The sequence below is a fragment of the Falco punctatus genome (assembly GCF_963210335.1).
Source record: "Falco punctatus genome assembly, chromosome: 3".
NCBI lineage: Eukaryota > Metazoa > Chordata > Aves > Falconiformes > Falconidae > Falco > Falco punctatus.
The window spans coordinates 97,971,779-97,990,109 of record NC_137582.1 but is presented as its reverse complement, the minus strand read 5'-3'; the positions used below and the strand labels follow the sequence as shown (position 1 = coordinate 97,990,109).

Here is an 18,331-nt window from a genome sequence, read left to right as displayed (position 1 = left end):
ATTGGCCTTTTGCCGCTGCTTGTTAGTGTCCGTATACAACTTTATGCTCCGTTTGCCTTTATGCTTAACCGAACCCCTGTTCAATTAATGCTGCAGAGCTCTGGGTCTCTCTCTTTATCCATCGGTCAGGCACGATGCAGGTAGGTTGTCGGAGAGCTTTCCAGGGAGACTTTATATCGCCACTTTCCTCCGGCCTGCTCTTCATTTCACCCGGGAAAAAAACCAACGTGGTGTGGTGTCTTGGTCTCCAGATTTCACGATCTTCTCCTTTCCCTGCTGTTTATTTTTGTAGGTAGTACAACTACAGATATTGATACCTGTATTTTATTCAATGTTTTTAAATGTTGCTTCAGAATATCTTTTGGACCTTTCCAAAGAGGTTGCGATGCTGCCAAGCTTTAATACAAATCTCCCCCCACCTTCCTTTAAAAGCATTTAACCAAGGGGAAAAAAATATCTCAGAACTGACTTCTGTTTGGGTACTCAGACACTTAAAATCACAAATTTGCAGTGACCTGCTGACATTTAACAACCATTAAGTGTCAAGAATAGGCAGTAAAATGTAGTTGATTGCAAAATGGAGGTTTCATTATTTCTCCCAGCAGGTGTCTGCCAGGGCTAATGCCTGAGTGAGAATCACTTATTTAACAGAATTCTTGGTTTATGGTCTGCTGTCAAATATGACACGTGACAAAAATGTGACAATAGTTTGTAAAAACATGACAACAGCAGCATACAAATGAACTGTTGAATGACCCACCTCCATCTGTACTGCCTCAGCAGCCATGACATAGTAACAAACTTGTGGTTTTAATTTTTGTGTAGCCCTTCCCTTTGTTTTTGAAGTGTTTCGAGTCGGAGCTTACAGGACCTGCATGTTGCAACTTGAGGCTAGAGTTTTGCCTTTGAGGCATTATCCGATCAGAGGCAGCTATCAACACTAGTTGGATTAAAGGACACACTTTTCTGTTTAAACTGTTCACAACACTTCCCACCCTCCCACCCCCCTGTGTTTTCAAACTGTATTTTATATCACATATGGTACATGAGTGAAAATGCATAAAAGAGCACAAAGAGATGGCAGAGTTTATGGTGAACTGATGCAGGGCACAGCAGAGAAATGTCAGAATTTAAGGAGGAGGAACGAGGGTTAGTGCTCTGTTGCAATAGCCATGCAAAAATGTTCAAGGAAATCTGAAAATTAAAATCACTCAAGCAGCAATAAGTGAACATTTTGTATGCCTAATATATGCAATGGTTGTATGCTAATAGAGAAGAACAACAAATTAAATTTACATTGGCAAGAGAGAGAAGAAAATGTGCACGACAGCCCGATTAACGCTCCTGGAACAATGTTAACTTTTTAATGAAATACCTTACTCAGCATTAAGATGGCATTACTGTTAATTATTTGTATTATTTAAGCACCTAAGAGCCTAATTAATAGACAAGGATTCTATTCTGCTGGGTGCCATATAACCAGAGTAAACAGTGGTCTCTTAAAAAATTTGCATTCCATGTATCCTTTCTGCAGTTAATTTCCTACCTGTCTTGTGTTTAAAATTAAAAACAAAATGGAGAAAAGAAGCTTGAGATCATCAGTGTACAACGATGAGAAATCTGTTGATTCCAGCAGGAAAAATATAAAATAATCTGGTGTTAAGTGCACACTTATTTAAGTAGACACGCATACATGTCCCTCCTTTCATGGCCAAATCACATTTTCATTGAAGTATGTGGGAGTTTTGCCAACAACTTGTGTAGTGCCAGCATTTGGTATTAAATGCATACCCGAAGATTTAGGATTATTTTTTTTTTTAAATGAGCTTGCTCACTAGGCAGTTTAAAAATATTTCCAACTTATTGAAATTAAGATAATTTTAAAAAGAAATTCAACACCTTCTGCATAACATCTGCCAGTTCTCTTGTTTAAGCCATTTTGCTATAGGTGCTTATAAATGGAGTTAAAACTCTTCCCCCCACCCCCACCCCCCTTCAGCCTTTCAAGGAAAGTTTAAGCCACAAGCTTAGGTCAATCCTGGAAAACATCAGGCTGAGATATAAATGCTTCCAAAAGTTATGACTGTGTGAAATGGAATTATAATTGAGACCACTTTGTAAACCTTTAGCTGTAGCTGGCCCTGTGGAGGATCTGCCAGATTCGCGAGGCTCCGACTGAATGATGTGCTACTTGAGCCATAGTATTGCCGAGTGATTATGAGCAACCATTCCATGATGCGGGAAAAAAATGGCATTTCTTAAATAGCTCATAAACAGTACTGAAACTAGAGCCTTGAGCTGGGTGTGGACTATTTGTCCCACTGGAGAACACATATAATGTTAAACCTGGACCACACTTCTTTCAAGGTTAGGAATATATTACTCTGGTTTTTGTAGGTCACTGAATCTATTGGGATGGAAAGCCATCTTGAATTATGCCTTCAGCTTATTTGTGAACTGTGCATATAAAACACTAGACTAAAAAAGTAACAGCCTGTAATAGAGGCCAGCTTGAAAGTTATTTTATGGGGAATGTTAAAGAGGAAAGAAGGAAAATATTTTGAAAATTTTTTGGGGGTTTTGGGTTGGTTTTTTTTCCCCTTTCTTTTATTATCCAGTGGTGTTTACCTTTTCTCACCTTCAAGACTTGACCATTTTGACAGCCCCCCCAGAAAAAGAATTACTAAATTGGATAAATTTGCTGCCCCACAGCCCTGCCTCCACCCTTGTCATATGCTGCTCAAAGCCATGCCCTTGGTTTTGGCTGCAGCCAAAATCCTGTCCCCTCTTGTCACACCTCTGCCCTGTGCGGGCTGCGCTGGCGAGCAGCCCCTGGCACTGCTCTGTGGCAGTCACAGCCCTCATCATCCCAGAATGTCCCTCCTTGCTGGATTGGCACGAGAGGGGGAGCGAAGGGAAGAAGGAAAACTGGGAGCGCCCATGAAGTGTCCAAGATGTAGCACAGGGTAGTCTGAGAAAAGTAATAAAAGTGACGCTGCATGCGCTAGCAAACAAGATGATACGACTGGCCCTTAAGATGCTCTAGCCTTGCATCCTGCAGTAAATATTTACCATAATGCTGCTTCTGGCACTTCTCTGTTGTATAACAGCATTTCTAAGTGCTCTGAAACAGCTATGGCGTAATGGTTTTTTACTCGTCTCAAAGAAAAAGGGCAAGGAGGGACAATGTGGTGGCAGCAGTGTTAATGTGAGTTTGTATTAATTCTCTTTTTTCCTTCAGCAGTGTCCTCTTGAATTGTAGGTGGTCTTTGGTCCATTTCTTCCCTCTTTCTACTGATGATTTATTTCTGTGCTTTGAGAGTATTTATGATGTTTCTTTTATTGTTCCTCATCCATTTGGCTGCTTTTTATGCTGCAGTTTGTATAATCCTCCATCTTTATTTTTTGTCTGGAGTGTGAAATGTGCTAGTCGTCTTAAAATGTACGAAACCATAATGGAGTATAAAATATGAATGGTCTCAAACTGGAAGGATGATGTGCCTGGAACTTTCTAATGCAGGCGCCAACCCCAAGCAAGCCCCCTGCCTCCCTTGGTTTTTTTTTAAGGATTTTTTTTACTTGTAGTGAAATTAAGGATGTTATGTGGTCCTTTTAAATACTAACTGTATTCAAATCGTTGTGCAGCCATTAGATATCTGATGGTTCACCTCCAGAAAGGATAGGTACTTGTGGGTTTGATTACCAGTACCCATCTTCGACACTTGTTTTGCTTCTTGCTGGTATAAACCAGACGTGGGACTGGTGGTGGGCAAGGGGAGGGTGGGAGCATGTGGGTTTTTAAAGAACTGGGCAGCTCTTCTCTCCCCTTCTGCTGGGTAATGACCAGGGGAAAGACGTGTCAGGAGATAGCTGGGGGTGGTCTGAGGAGAGAAGGGAATGAAACTCAAGGAGGAGAGCAAATTTAACCGTAAGGAAGGCTGTTGCAAATAGCAAGGTATAATCTGCTGTATGAATTAAGCTAGCAAACGAGTGGAACATGCCTGTCTTAGCAGGAGGCGTACAAAATAGGGACAATCCTGTACCGGTGCCCGGAGCCGTACAGGTGGCACATCCTGTATGTGCCCAGCCTAGTAGCATGCTTGATGTGAGCCGCCTGCAGCTTTCCTAACCTGCTCCTGTGTTTCCCTTTCCCCACCTCTGCTGCCTGGCACACGTGGACCCCAGGAGGCTGTGAGCTCGACCTGGCCTGCTTCGTCCAGCTGATCAACGAGATGGGGGGGATGCAGCAAGTGACTGACCTCAAGAAATGGAACAAGCTGGCAGACATGCTGCGCATCCCCAAAACTGCACAGGACAGGCTGGCCAAGCTGCAAGAAGCCTACTGCCAGTACTTGCTCTCCTATGACTCCCTCTCCCCCGAGGAGCACAAGAAACTGGAGAAGGAGGTCTTGCTGGAAAAGGAAATCTTGGAGAAGAGGAAAGGACCTTTGGAGGGACATTCGGAGAATGCCTACAAGTTCCATTCCTTGCCCCGGTTTGAGCCCAAAAACGGACTCATCAACGGCGTGGTTCACAAAAATGGCTTCCGCAACAAGTTGAAAGAAGTTGACGTCCCACTGAAGACGGGCAGGCGGCGGCTCTTTGCTCAGGAAAAGGAGACCACGAAGGAGGACGAGGAGGAGGAGGAGGGAGTTCTTAGCGACTTACACAAGTGTATATACAAGGTAACGAGGCGGGCTCTGCCGATTTTGTTTTGCAGAACTGATGGTGCTGTCATCTGGGTGGCATCCGGGTGCTAACCCAGCCGGCTGGGGAGAGCTGGTGGGCTGCAGTGCCACCCCCAAGGCAGCAGCACAGCCAGCGGCTATCACAGCTGGGTGGTCCGGTGGCTTTATCCTGATCTGCCTGGCTCTTGTGGGATGTCTGGAAAAGCTGGAAGGTGTTAACTGTCGTAACGGGATGCACTGGGCTCTGCCCCTCTTCATCTCCTTGTGAGAGGTTCCCTGAATAGTTCTGCCCAATTATCCTTGCAGACAGTTTTTATTTTCATTTTCTAGTGACATTTAAAGTAATGTTCTGCTTTCTTGTTCCTCCTTCTTGCAAGTCTCTTGTTGAGTGAAGTAGCACTCCACATCAAAACTAACATCACTAGAAATACTACTACATTTGGAAAGGACAAATTGAAATGCAAACAATATTTTCATCCATGGTGCCAGATTTTGCTCAGCAGTAACTGTCACATGGACGCTCAGTCCTCCACATACCGAGTACATCCATTTGCGAAGGAATGCTGACTCTTCCACTCGCTTTTATTTGGCAGTCTCTTACCTTGGAGCAGGACTTGGCACTGCGACTTGCAGTGCAGTTTTGAGTTGTGCTGAAATGTGTAGCCGTGCTCTGAGAGAAATACAGCATTGAGTGTCTGTGCCGAGTACAGGAATGCGCTGTTCTTCCCCTTCCCATCTCACTTCCATCACCAGGAAATGAAGCCAGATAGCCCAAAGTGGCTTATTGTTAAGCTATTTAGGGACCGCATGAGCTCATGACTTGGGCTTTAAAAGCTTGCTTCAGGTTTCTTTTGCAGCCTGTTACGATTTGTCAGCCCCGAAATTCTTTAACTCAGGAGCTCTGGCCTCAATCCCACCTTTGAAAAGCAATCTCTTTGCCATGCTGCTGTTGGAGAGAAGCTTATCTAATGACAGGAGTATTTGTGAGTAGTGAAGTGGCATTTCTGTGCTTAATATCCTGTGCTTAATGATGTTAAATGAAAAATTTGATACAATTTACCATGACTGCTGTATGAACAACCTCAGGCTTAGTGGGCCAGTGCGAGTCCCAGGTTAAAGTTTAGAAGACACAAAGTAAGACCAGGATTTGTGAGCAGTATCCTAATCACCTCTAGACTAGCACAGGTAGTATAACCAGCCGGAGTCTGCTGAGCCCCAGCTCTTTACCCCAAAAGGCTGAGAGTTCCTAAATTGCTGCTGCTGCCCAAAAAACACTGGCGATACTGACAGCATCAGACCCTGTGTGGGTCCAGCAATACCCGGTGGAAATACTGCTGTTCCGAGCCCAGAAGCTGAGATGAGCATGGCTGGGCCTGTGGGCCAGCGCTCCCCCCAGCCACCAGAGCAGCTGCAGCACACGGAGCCACCCGACAGCACCTGGGGTTGTCCACGCAAGTGACAGCCGCTTCCCGGACACTGGGGCTTGCCCGTTTGCATCCCACCCCACGCTCGTGTGTGGTGCAGACTGGGGACTGTTGTCACAGGCGATGGACCAGGGAGAAAATGGGGGGGAAGCAAATCTGCAGGGGGTTTCTGGAGAGATCCCTGTTGTGGAGCGCCCTGAGGGACTTACTGGGGGTCAGTCTGCGTGCAGGGAGGGGCATGTAGCATCATTTCCACAGCACTTGGCCGAAAGCCCTGTAGGACTGATGGTGAGAACTGGTTATGTCACTTAGAGCAGCTTCAAGACATAGAAATACAAAATTATGCAACAGTCTTGATTCATCAGAGTAATCCACAAGACTTGTGAAATGACTGCAGCTCATCACTAGGCTTTTTAATAAAACTGAAGGGGAGGTGGTGCTGGCTTACAGATTTAAGCTGAGGGTACTTCATGGCATTTTATGAAAGAAGAATTTTAATCCTTCATTCTCTTTTTTTCTTGAATGATGGTGTCCTTCTGTGCGTGTGTCTGTGGAGGAGGGAGTGTTCTTTACCTATTAATATGTTTCTGATAAAATCTGAAAGTTGTTTAACAGACGTGTCCTCATGTTACAGTTCCCACAGATGGAGGGATGGTAATAGTTCCTTTCTAAAACACATTGCTAATTCTAATTAAAAACAAAAAACACACACAAAACAACAACAAAAAAGCACACCCACACCCCCCCTCTTTGATAAATGCCCCTGTCCATAGATCGAGGGCTGGAGGAGAACATGCTAATCATGTGGTTGTAGTCCAGTTTAGGCCATCAAGTTTATGCTTCAGACCACGAAGGGGCCATACATTTAGGATTTCACACAGTAATTTGTGCAGTCAGCACGTGCTTGAGCTGGAACATGTTTTTAGAACGAGACATCCAGTCTTCCAGGAGCAGTTACCACCATATCGCATGTCAAGGTTAAAGTAAATCTCCTTTGTGTTCAGCTGACTTGCTGCCAGGGCTCCCAAATTATTTTCAGTGTTGCTCCTTGCCAGGCTGTAAGACCTGCTGTGCTTTTTAAGTGTGTGCTGCGGGCTGCTGCACTTGCTTTCTTTACTCCTAAATGTATGGCTTTTCTACCTCGTACAGCGTCGTCACTTGTAAGTACGTGAAGTAAGCTGCTGTCATCAAAGCAGGATCTACTGGAAGATTTTGCACTGCTCTTCTTTCCCCAGTTTTGGCTCTGAAAATATTTGAAAATCTGTACCGGAGCTGACTGAAAACAGCATTTTTTTCCATACAGAGCAAACTGCAGGCTTCTTAGCAGACCCGTTAGAGGGGCAGGCGGAAGAAAGCAGCAGCGCAAGTTGGGCCACCCCTCGCATGAAACTGCCCCAGAAGTCCCGTGCTGAGCTCTCTTCAGCCAGGGACTCGGCATTTTTGGACTCTGCTTAACAGGAGTCCTTCCTGCCTGTGACTTACTGTGAAATCTGTGTTCTGCTCATGTTTATGGTTGCTTTAATGTCTTCAGCATTCATAGTGTTGCAGCATCCTTCTCTGTGCTTTCCCTCCGCGCTCGGTGGTGGTGATGCTCTGGGTTGGCTCTCACGGCAAACATAGAGGCTATGGAGAAGGATCAAGACAGGAAATAGGAAATTTTATTCCTTAAACCTTCCTCTGTCATATTGTCACAGCAACAGAGACCCTGCTCAGGAGCTTGAAGCTCTCGGGATGGTTGTCAAACTGCTGAGATATTTTTGAGGGCATTGAAAAGGGTATTTTAGTCTTCATCAATTTATTTTGTGTTCTGGTTAAAATGCATTTTGGATTATTTTCTGTGTTGGTATTAAAAAATTTTATGAGATCCCTCAGATTAAAAAAAAGAACCCTAACCAAACAACAAAGACAACAAAACCCCCTCAGCTGTTTAGTTTATGTTACAACTGTTAGGAGACTAGAAACGTACCGAGTTCTTGACGGAGGAAGAAATGGGTATATGCGATTTTAAAAGGCTGAACTGTTCAGTTTTTCCACTTCCTTTTTTCTTGCTTGCTGCATATGTGAGAAATGGAAAGACATGGTTAATCTTGGAAGATGAGTCCTTACTCTTGTTTTTCTGTATAAGACGAGAGGAAGAGGCGAGTAGGTGTGCCGAGGAAGCTGCTGCAGAGCGTGTGCTGGTTTGCGAGCGGTGCAGTCTGTGCTCGGGTGTGATGACTGCTGGTGCGGGTCCCGCATTTTACGAGAGGTTTTGTTGTAAAAGGCTGCCTCAATAAATGATTCATGAGGGCATTAAAAGATGAAGGAAATTGCTTATTGTATCGCAGAGAATCCAACTCTGAAGTTTATGGGAATCAGAGGGCCCCAGGCCCCGGGCATTTCACAAACTTTTTTGTTACAGCTAATTATGCTGTATTCAATTAAAAAAGTGACAATGTTACAACCATAGGGGCATGGCAAAGCGATAGACTTGGCCTCTGGGGGAAAAGCTGCTTGTATAGTTGTTTCTAGTTTACTCTTGGGCATAGTTCTTAAATAAATTCAGCAGAAGAAAAGGCTGAGGTGGTTTGGCAGATCTGTTTCATAATTGAAAAACTAGGAAGGTAATAGTCTGAGTAATAAAATGTTCATTTACGTGGAGTTTTTAAGTCTGTGGTTGCTCAGATGGGTAACCAGTTGACATGATGGGAGTTAAAGGAAGGAACAGTAGATCTGGTGAGGGGTCAAAGATATTTTCACTTTCATGTTTGCGTAGCAAGGCTGTGTCTGCCTGTAGTGATGCCCACAAACCAGTATGGCCCCAGCAGCTAGCGTGGTGCCTGCCAGCTCTCCTGGCTCACTGCTTCCCAGGATGTTTCTCTAGCTGTGGGGTGGAGATCGAGATAGGGTTGTCCCTGTCTGGGCATACCGGTATTTCTGGGCTGAAAGGAGCAAGTGGGTTCTTGTGCCTCTGCCTTGAAAGCCTTTGAGGCCGCGTCCCAGAGCATCTGGCGTTCTAGGTATGTGTGAAAGCAGGTATCCAGAAAGTTAGTATAGCTCAGGCAGAAACCCAAGCCTCTCGCAGAGCTCCTGCAGCAGTGCCAAGAAAGAGCACGCTCATTTGGCAGTTTGACTGTGTTTTACTTTTCTCAGCCATGTAATAACAAGTCCTGGTTCCTTACATTTTATTCCTGCTTTTATTGAATTGAGCATAACTCGTTTTTGTGAGCAGGGAATTACAGCAGTCTTGGTAAACCCTGCGTTTGGCAACCCCCTTCCATCACATACAATACTAGTTTGACGTTGAACATTTCTGTGAATTTCCTGGGGTTTTTTCACCTGTTTCTCTGTATAGAAAGAGCATAGCCATGGTCCTTCCATCACGTATTGGATTTGATTGTAAAATGCAGGTAGGGCTGCCAGCTGGGTCCTTTGCAACTTGTCATAGAAAGCTGGGCCATGTCTGTCATCTGTCATTATCAAACCTAGAGCATTGTGCTGGACAAAGCAGTATACGTGGACTTCTGGGGGCATTCCATTGGCCTTCTAGGTGGTTGGTTTGGTGATTCAATGTGATTAAATTTCTGTTGCTTTTGAGGTATTTTCCCTCAGATAAGAAACGAGCTTTAGACCCACAGTGTTCTGGAGATGTTGCCCTCTTTCCCCCTACTGTGGTCTGGGTTGATCACATAGGGAAAAGAGTGTGGTCAGGAGGAATGGAGGCATGTTGGGGTGGGTTTTTTTTTCACTTTTAATTTCTTTTTCCACAGGGTAGGTCTGTTTCTTTAACAACCTTCTACCGAACAGCAAGAAACATCATGAACATGTGCTTCACAAAGGAGCCTACAGTAGCTGAAGTAGAGGTGAGGCCAACACACAGGGTGGTAAAAGTTTTATTTCAGGGAATTGAGTATGGGGATTCAGAACAGTTGACGTTCAGGCATTACCATAAACAGTTTAAAGCTGTCTAGCGTGGGAGAAAAATAAATGGTTAGACGGACATGGTACTGATTCTTCCTTTTAATTTTTTTTGATGTTTTTAATAAAGGTGTTGATGAACTGAAGGAGAGAAAGAAGTCTTAATCTGTCCTGTGCTGAAGCACAGGAGTCAAGAGGATCTAAATTCTGTCTTCCCAAACAATTGTTACTTTTATGTATTTATATTCTTATTTTTAAGTGGTGTTTTAGGTTGAATTACACTGAGGTCATGAAAGCCCTGTAAATTTCTGGGTTTATATTTTAATGAGAGATAACTTGTTCGGTGAATTAAAAATGCATTACCACTTTCTCTTACCACAGCAAGAATATTGGCGGATAGTGGAACAGAAAGATTGCCACGTAGCAGTGCATTGTGGAAAAGTAGATACCAACACCCACGGGAGTGGCTTTCCTGTGGGAAAATCTGAACCATTTTCAAGGTAAGATCACCAAATCCTCCCGCTTTGTGGACTTGTGCTTGCTGCCCCGTTGTGCTGAGCAGAGGGCGGGGTACGAGGCCAGCAGGGGAGCTTGGCACGGGGGATGTTGGCACCAGGAACGTGCACTGACGTGTCTGCATCTCTGTCACCCCTTACACAGGCATGGGTGGAACCTCACAGTCCTTCCTAATAATACAGGATCCATCCTGCGACATCTTGGTGCTGTGCCTGGTAAGGTCTCTTTCCTACGTTTCCATCGGGTCTAAGTTATCTCTAAATGTGGTGGTGTAGTCACCAAAGTCTTCTCCCTCTTTCTGGCCCCTCTGTTCGCTGGCTGACCAGGCAGACACGCAGTAGTGTGTAGCAGGCGGTATTTATTTAAAGGAATGAAGGCAGGTGTACAGATAAAGAATTAACGGATAGCTGAGACTGTATACCTGGGAGGAACCAGCTGTACTCGCTGTATCTCTTTCTGCTGTTGCCGGTATCTGTGTTCTTGCTTTGTGTCAGGGTGACGAAGGACAGAGCCGTGCAGCTTCCTTCCTTGCAAACCTAAGTCTGTCGCGCTGGGCGAAGCAGCACACAAGCTTTCTAAAAGAATTGTCACGACTCCTCCAGCTGTGTATTTGCCATTGCAGCTCACTGGTAGAAACATCAGCTGAAAGCATAATTCAGTCTGCTGTGCTGGTGCTGAGCCTGCACTAACCAGCTAGGAAACAGGATACCTGCTTACAAGGACGTGTACCCATGACAACATGAAGCATCCTCCTCTGATCAGTGGTGTTGAGCTTGAATTACGGGTATTATAAACTCTCTACAGAATGAAATTTTTTTACAGCTGTTAGAAAACAAATATGTTCAAAGGCACTGTAATTGGCTGGTAGATACTTTGTTAGTGGAAAATGCTGAATTTGTTAAATTACTTCTCTGTGAATTATTCACTGTGGTAGGAAGACTTAAAACTTAATGGTCAGCTCGTGGGTAGAACAAGTTTTTCAACTGAAATGTCCCCTCAAACTATCTTTTAATTAGAAACTGCAGTTACTCAAAACTCCTTTTCAATCTTTTTGTTTTAGGAGTGACAATTCCTTGGCTAAATATTGGCATGGTCTTTTCTACCTCATGCTGGTCTCGAGACCAAAATCACCTTCCATACATTGACTACTTACACACTGGTGCTGATTGCATTTGGTAGGTATTCCTGTGTTTGGTTTCCTTTGCGTTCACCGCAGTGGCTGGCTGGAGGCTGTGTTAGCAGCAGCTCGTGTAGTGCCTTTTGTGGGAGTGAATCTCACTAGAGAAGGTCCAGTGCGTGTGGTTACGGTTTTAATGGGGAAATGTAATATAAACTGGAGTCATGAAACACCCTTTCCTGGAAGGAAAGTTTCACTTTATCTTTCACGCTCTGTTCAAAGGTATTTAGCAATAAACTGTTTCTGCCTTGACGTAGGCTTTTATCTGTGGAAAGTTTTCATGACATAGAAGCCAGGTGACAGCCAAGGCAGGCTTTCCTTAGGCTGACGGGGACACTTGTCAACTAGCTCTGTATTGCCACTTGTAAAGTAATTGAATCCATGCTCTGACTGAATAGGCACTGCTTTCTTCTTTTATGCAAAACATTTTGAACTCTGTATCTACCACGTCCCTAGTATTTACTCTCGTACAATTTTTGTAAAAAATTATCACATGATAATAATTTTTAATAGGATTACACGTCACTTTAGTGTCTCTATGTGGGCATCAGCAGTTAGTTGCTAGCTGCAGTTCATATTTTGTCGAATCATGCAAATAGACTTAATACTCAGCTTAAAAATGGTTTTTTGAACATAGTGAATCCTTCCCGAGTGCAGTGCATACATACTACTGTAGATGATGAGTTAGATTGCAATGGAAGTACAACAGCTGATGGAGGGATTAGAGGAAGCAGGTGCTGCTGGCATGTCATGTGCCTTTCTGACAGGTTCTTGTGATACTGGTGTTACTACCCAAGAGGATCATCAGTGAGAGCAATGAATGATAAGCAGTGTAGCTGTGGTTCTTGATCAGAGGAAATGCAATAAACAGAGAAGAAAAGTACTTAAATGGTGCCTTGGTGTGAAGGTGAGAAGCTGGTTCCCTTTCAGCAGTTCCAGCAGCTCCTCTCTTGAACACTGAACTACTGGAGCCCTTGGCTCCTCAGTGGTGTGCCAGGGGAAGGCCCTCAGGGCCCCCTTTGCACCCAGAAGTCCCCATGGTGGCAGTGGCAGTCAGCTGCTCTTCATTCATGTGCAAAGTGTGTACTGGTGCTGTTACCTTTAATGTTTCTCAGCTGCTGATGGTGCCAGGGGCACTGACCCAGCTGTCACTAGGAAAGTACACGGCCCAGAAAAAAAGGCTTTGAAATCCTGGCGGAAACCATTAAAGCAGGAGTTCATCTCTAAATATTTTAAGTTGGAGAAATACTCTGTGTGTGATCATACCAGGGGGTAAAGGTACACACTGGATTATGCTGCAGACCCAGGAGTTTGTCACTTTCTGTCATTGGCATTTCATGGCTCTTCTCCCTCTTCCGTGAATCAGTAATCTTTTATGATAATATACTATCAGGACAAAATGCTGAGCAAGCTACATTGTCCTCAACCTTAGGTGAGTCTGTTTCTCTCTATGACATTCATCTACTCTTAAATGACAGTAAATTCCAAACAGAAGGCATTGAGGAATCCCCTAATTAAGTTCTGAGGCCACTCTTCATACTGTGCCTGTCAAAGCATGTGCCTTTTGGGATTGAACAGGCTTGAATGCAGCCAGCCAAAGTTTTAGGAAAGGCTACTGTTCCTGTTTTTCCAAACTGAGAAGAATAAAACCAAAGGAGCCATTTGCATTTTCTTGATGGGCTTACTTATACGTGGAAGGACATAGCTTCAGGTGTAGTTGGGATGATTGCCTTCATGAAACACGGTGAGTAAGCCGGAATAACTCATAAGAAGGAAGAAGTGCAACTCCTTTGTCTGTAAAAGCTTATTCTTCATCAAGGCTGCCAGGCTGAATTGTCAGGCTAGTATTCATTATTAACTCATTACGACTTTTAATACTGCAATAAAGTATCCAACTTTATGGAGGAAAAGATGAATTTAATAACTCTCAGCCTGACATAATACCTGGAGTAGCCCTGACAGCATTGCTTTCAGTGGCTGCTTCAGTGATAAGAAGGCAGGCCACTGGGCACCAAAACTCTCCTCTGTCTTGTGAAGTCCACCCAGCATCCACAAGTCTTCTCTTCCAAGGACAGATCCCTGTGGTACTAAAATCAGTGGTGCTTCGTTTACCTGCAGATTGCTCAGGTCACTCTCTAATCTCTCAGGTTTTACCTCCTGAAGAGTAAATGGGAGAACTCAATTTGCATGCAGGGCAGGTCAGTGACCTAACCTTTTTATTCTGGGAGGGGTGTCCTCAGTGCCCATTAAAAGAGAGAAGAAAGCCTTGTTCTTCCCCAGACACTCAGAAGTCTATACCGGCTGCTCACTTCTCATTTTTATAGGTACATCAAGAATTGCAAATTAGTGAAATCGCCGTGTATACCACAGTTGCAAAGTATCCCCAATTCTCCTCAGTCCTGCCAGCAGTCCGATAGTCCCATGCACTCCTGCGCTGCCTCCCCTCCTCACATATCCTTCCCATGGTTTTTCCTGGTCCCATCTCCAGAGGGACTGCATGCTTGAATATTTTGGCTGTTCCAGCTATATTTTCTGACTTTAAAAGGGAGGAGTGGGCTCTGCCATATTCTGGGTTGGAATGTGAAATATTTCCATCACTGTTTAAAATCTGTGATCACAGTGTAACTGGAGTAATATGCTACACACATGGAGTGTTCTGAAACTGTCACTGTTAGGAACACAGGTACTACAAAGTATTTGATACATGGCATGCATATAAAATTGCTGTTGGGACTTGATCCTTATCAAGATGTAGTTCTTGCACTTCAGCACTCTGTAACCCTAGGATTTCTTAGCAAGGTCCTGTTCATTGTCAACAGAGATGTAAGGAGTCAGTCTATGTAAACCTGGGCAAACAGGTTTATCCGTCATCTCTTCTGGTTCTCGACTTGAAGTTCAACAAAGACAAATCAAAGTTATCATCAGTACGGTGAAGAGTAAGGAAATAGGCAAATCATAGGAAGTACAGCCTCCTACGGCCTGCAGGGTAACTCTCTGTATGATGCATACAGAATTAATATTCCTGCACATTGTAAGTAAATACCCTAACAAGGTCTATAAGGCCAGCAGAACACTTGATGAAATTGATGGAGGGACCAAATGAGTGAAGAGTAAACTGTACCCTTTGCCCCAAATCTTTCCAGATTAATTCTCTTGTCGCCAGGTTTGGAAAAAGGGCTCCGAGTGTGTGTGTGTGTCTGGTGTTGGGGGCAGATGGGCTTCAGGTTGAGGTCTCATTGCTTGAAGTGAACTGGCAAGGCGTGATAAACCTGGGGATGCTTTTTACTTGCCTGAGCATAACAAATCCAAATAAAGTAATGTCACAGATAAAGCATAGCACGGCAGCATCTCCAGGTTTGGGAATCCCAGGATTTGCACGGTTTTTCTTACCAAGCTGCACCGCTCAGTTCACAGTTGTCAGGTACCAGCTACTAGACCTTGGGAAGAGGTGTCTTCTGGGTGGACATGAACCGTTACCCTTCTGGCGGGGTGCAATCAAGAGTAGCAGCCAGTTGTCACTGTACCACCTCCCTGCATCCAGCAAAACAGCAGTTCCCTGGATGTGTGAAGCCAAGACCTGAGACTCTCTGTTCTTTCTTGTCACTTCTGCCTAGGGAGCATGCTGCTGGCAGTGAGCACAGAGAGGACAGCTGCCTCCTTGGCTGCTAAAGGAGAGGAGGATGTGCAGCTCGGCACATACCCAGCAGAGTTTTAAATCTCTCCTGCTGCTTTGGCTGCTCTTAGTCAGGTCTTTCTTTTCTTGCAAGGGAGAGGAGGGATGTGGGATTTGGTTAGTAAGCAAAGCAAGAAGGTCTTAGGCTACTTTGTGTACTAACAGTAAAGGTGACTTGTGGTTTCCTGGTTGTTACGAACAGAAAACATTATTAAATATAAAGATCCTTTGGTTGATGCACAGGTAATAAATACAACCATTTACAATAAAGATAACAGAACATACATTGGTGCTCACAAGATGCAAGCTTCTGCCCAAAAATAGCTGTTTTGGTGCCATTAGAATAATCATCATTCTGTTGCTGATGTCTCTCCTCTGATTGTACAGAGCACTGAGTTTTCACATTTCTGTTTTGGGGATATTGTGTCCTTTGGCATCTAGTGAACACCATCAGACTGAGTCTAAATAAATGGCTTTCTACGAAACCTCAGCGTTTCACCAAAAAGATCTGTGTGGGAAAGCCTGTGTTTAATTTCTTTCTTTTAATGAATGCCCTGGTCTGAATTGCCTGTTCCTGTGTAGCTGTGGCCCGTTATTTACTCCACAGTAAATCTTTCTCTTTTCCTCTGACAAAACAACAGGTATTGCATTCCTGCTGCGGAGGAGAACAAACTTGATGATGTGGTACATACCCTGCTGCAAGCCAATGGCACTCCAGGGCTGGAAATGCTTGAAAGTAATGTAATGGTAGGTTATAACACTGGGAGAGGTATTCCCATCCGAGAACCCAAGGCTGGTTGCTTGGGGATTTATTTTGGATTTATATTGTACTACCATGCTGCAGAGGCTGTTGTTAAAATCTGGCTACTTTCTGCTTGCAGTGTTTACCCCTGTGGCATTTTTCTAACAAGGCTCACATGTTGAAATAAAAATAAACGTGACAGTGCAATAAATGTCCATTTTTAATACTGTCCATAATGTATTTAACCTCACAAAGGGAGTGTTTTATAATCAATTATCTGCCATGATCGACATTTTATGATGCCAGCATGGATATGAGAAGCCTAATACTTCAAAGGATTTCAAAGTATATTTGGCTCTCTTCTATATTTTGTGGATAACAATTTCCATTTGGTGCATTTAAGTATAAATTAGGGACCCCACGACAAACAAGACTCCCTCGGCCAGCCATGTTCACATCTCTAACAGAAGAGCAGTAGCAAGGTGGGTTCAGTGCCAGGTCTGAGGAGATCGAGGTGCCAAGCTGAATGGCCTGCTTTACTGCCCGTAGTAGTAGATGGAAATGTTTTGGGGCGTTGTGTTTGAGATTCTCTGGCAAGGAAAGGTTTCAACTGTTGGTTTCAAAAGAGCCACTTCTGTAATTCACGCTCCAAATACTCAACTTCAGCATGGGCAGAAGGGAAGAGGGAAAGCGCACGGAGCAGAGCTGTTAGCAGAGCACAGCTTTTTTCCACAAGTGGGATGTGGCATTACCCAGTAAGGAAGGGAATCTAACTGTTAAAGAAAGTTCTAATATTTTTTTTGTGTGTGTGTGTGTGTGTCTTGTTTTGTTTTGCTTTGATGTCTTTCCAGATCTCCCCAGAAATCTTGTGTAAGGAGGGGATCAGGGTGCACCGTACTGTACAGCAGAGCGGGCAGTTTGTGGTCTGTTTTCCTGGATCCTTTGTGTCCAAAGTGTGTTGTGGCTATAGTGTCTCTGAAACAGTTCACTTTGCTACCACCCAGTGGACAAGTATGGGCTTTAAAACAGCCAAGGTAAGTTGAGAAAAGGAGTTAAAATGGATTCACGGCCCTGCCATCTAAAATGACAGCAAACCAGACATTCCAGGATCAGTAGCGGTGTGAGACTAGTACAACTACGTCTATTTCTGTGGACTTACTAAATTTAAAAAGTTCTGCCAGGCGTAAGATGATCCAGTGTTTTCAGAAAAGCAACCGAGTTGTTAATTGAGAGCTAAAATCCACTGTATATTTGAAAAATTCAGAGAATGTTATGCCTGCAGACCAGTTTGCGAGGAAGCTTTTCAAAAATCCCTTCAGAGCTAATGATAATATATTGTATTATTACTTTTTTTTTTTAAAGTGATGTTTTCTAGAACCATTAGAATCTCAGGTGCAAATATCTGAATAACTGTGCTTGTTAGCTCCTATGATAGGCAGAGTCAGTTAATACTCACAGCTGTATTGCTTCTTTCTCTGCCCCTTCATTCAGGAAAAGCTGTTGATCAGGGCAATTTCAATTTTAATTGACTTAAAACTCCTTAGGTTCTCTGAGGAGCCCATCCGATACTAAGATGTAATAAAAAAACCTTCCCGTTCCCTTGTCACGCAACTAACCGGGGCAGGTTGCCTGCAGACACAAACAGGTGAATTGTCCAGTCGTCATGATTTTGGCTACACTTCTGCATCCTTGGACAAAGAATACATGTCACTAACTGTGTTCCTAACCTCCTCAAATAAGCTATGGGTTACAGATGCTATTTTGGTAGTGTTTTATAGCTAAGCCACTAGTAAATTATCATTTACAGCTTCAGACCAAGTGGTTAGTAAGCAATTAAATGTAATATGTCCACATTTAGGTTTTGGTTCTTTAGGGTTAATGGAATTCTTCCAGCCTGGTTATACTAACTGTATATTAACTTAGTTTGAAATAAAAGGTTATTTTATTACAGATTTATTTTGGGGGAAGGTGGGAATTGTATATGTGTGTAGGTAAGGAATGAGTATTCTGAGCTAACCTTTTCTGTCTGAAGGTACACAAGTATATTAACTCCATATGCTGTAGCTATTACTCTACTGAACTCGTTTGATATTGTGAAAATGCTACTCCTGTAAGAGACAAAAATCACTATGCAGCAATTAAAAAACTCTTCTTGGTGCCTCAAATTCTGAAGAACAGTTTCTTTTGATTAATTTTTAAGAGCTTTGCACTGGG

General features: G+C 43.7%; 1 protein-coding gene across 3 annotated transcripts in view; it reads left to right on the top strand.

The window, feature by feature from the left end:
- JARID2 (jumonji and AT-rich interaction domain containing 2) overlaps positions 1-18,331 on the top strand; it is a 225,032-nt gene that overhangs the window by 194,713 nt on the left and 11,988 nt on the right. For all 3 annotated transcript variants that reach the window (XM_080381719.1, XM_080381721.1, XM_080381720.1), the window contains 7 exons: positions 4,186-4,685; positions 9,862-9,954; positions 10,391-10,509; positions 10,670-10,740; positions 11,586-11,700; positions 16,017-16,122; positions 16,969-17,151. In XM_080381719.1, coding sequence (XP_080237845.1) covers positions 4,186-4,685; positions 9,862-9,954; positions 10,391-10,509; positions 10,670-10,740; positions 11,586-11,700; positions 16,017-16,122; positions 16,969-17,151 — 1,187 coding nt within the window. The remainder of the gene's footprint in view (positions 1-4,185; positions 4,686-9,861; positions 9,955-10,390; positions 10,510-10,669; positions 10,741-11,585; positions 11,701-16,016; positions 16,123-16,968; positions 17,152-18,331) is intronic.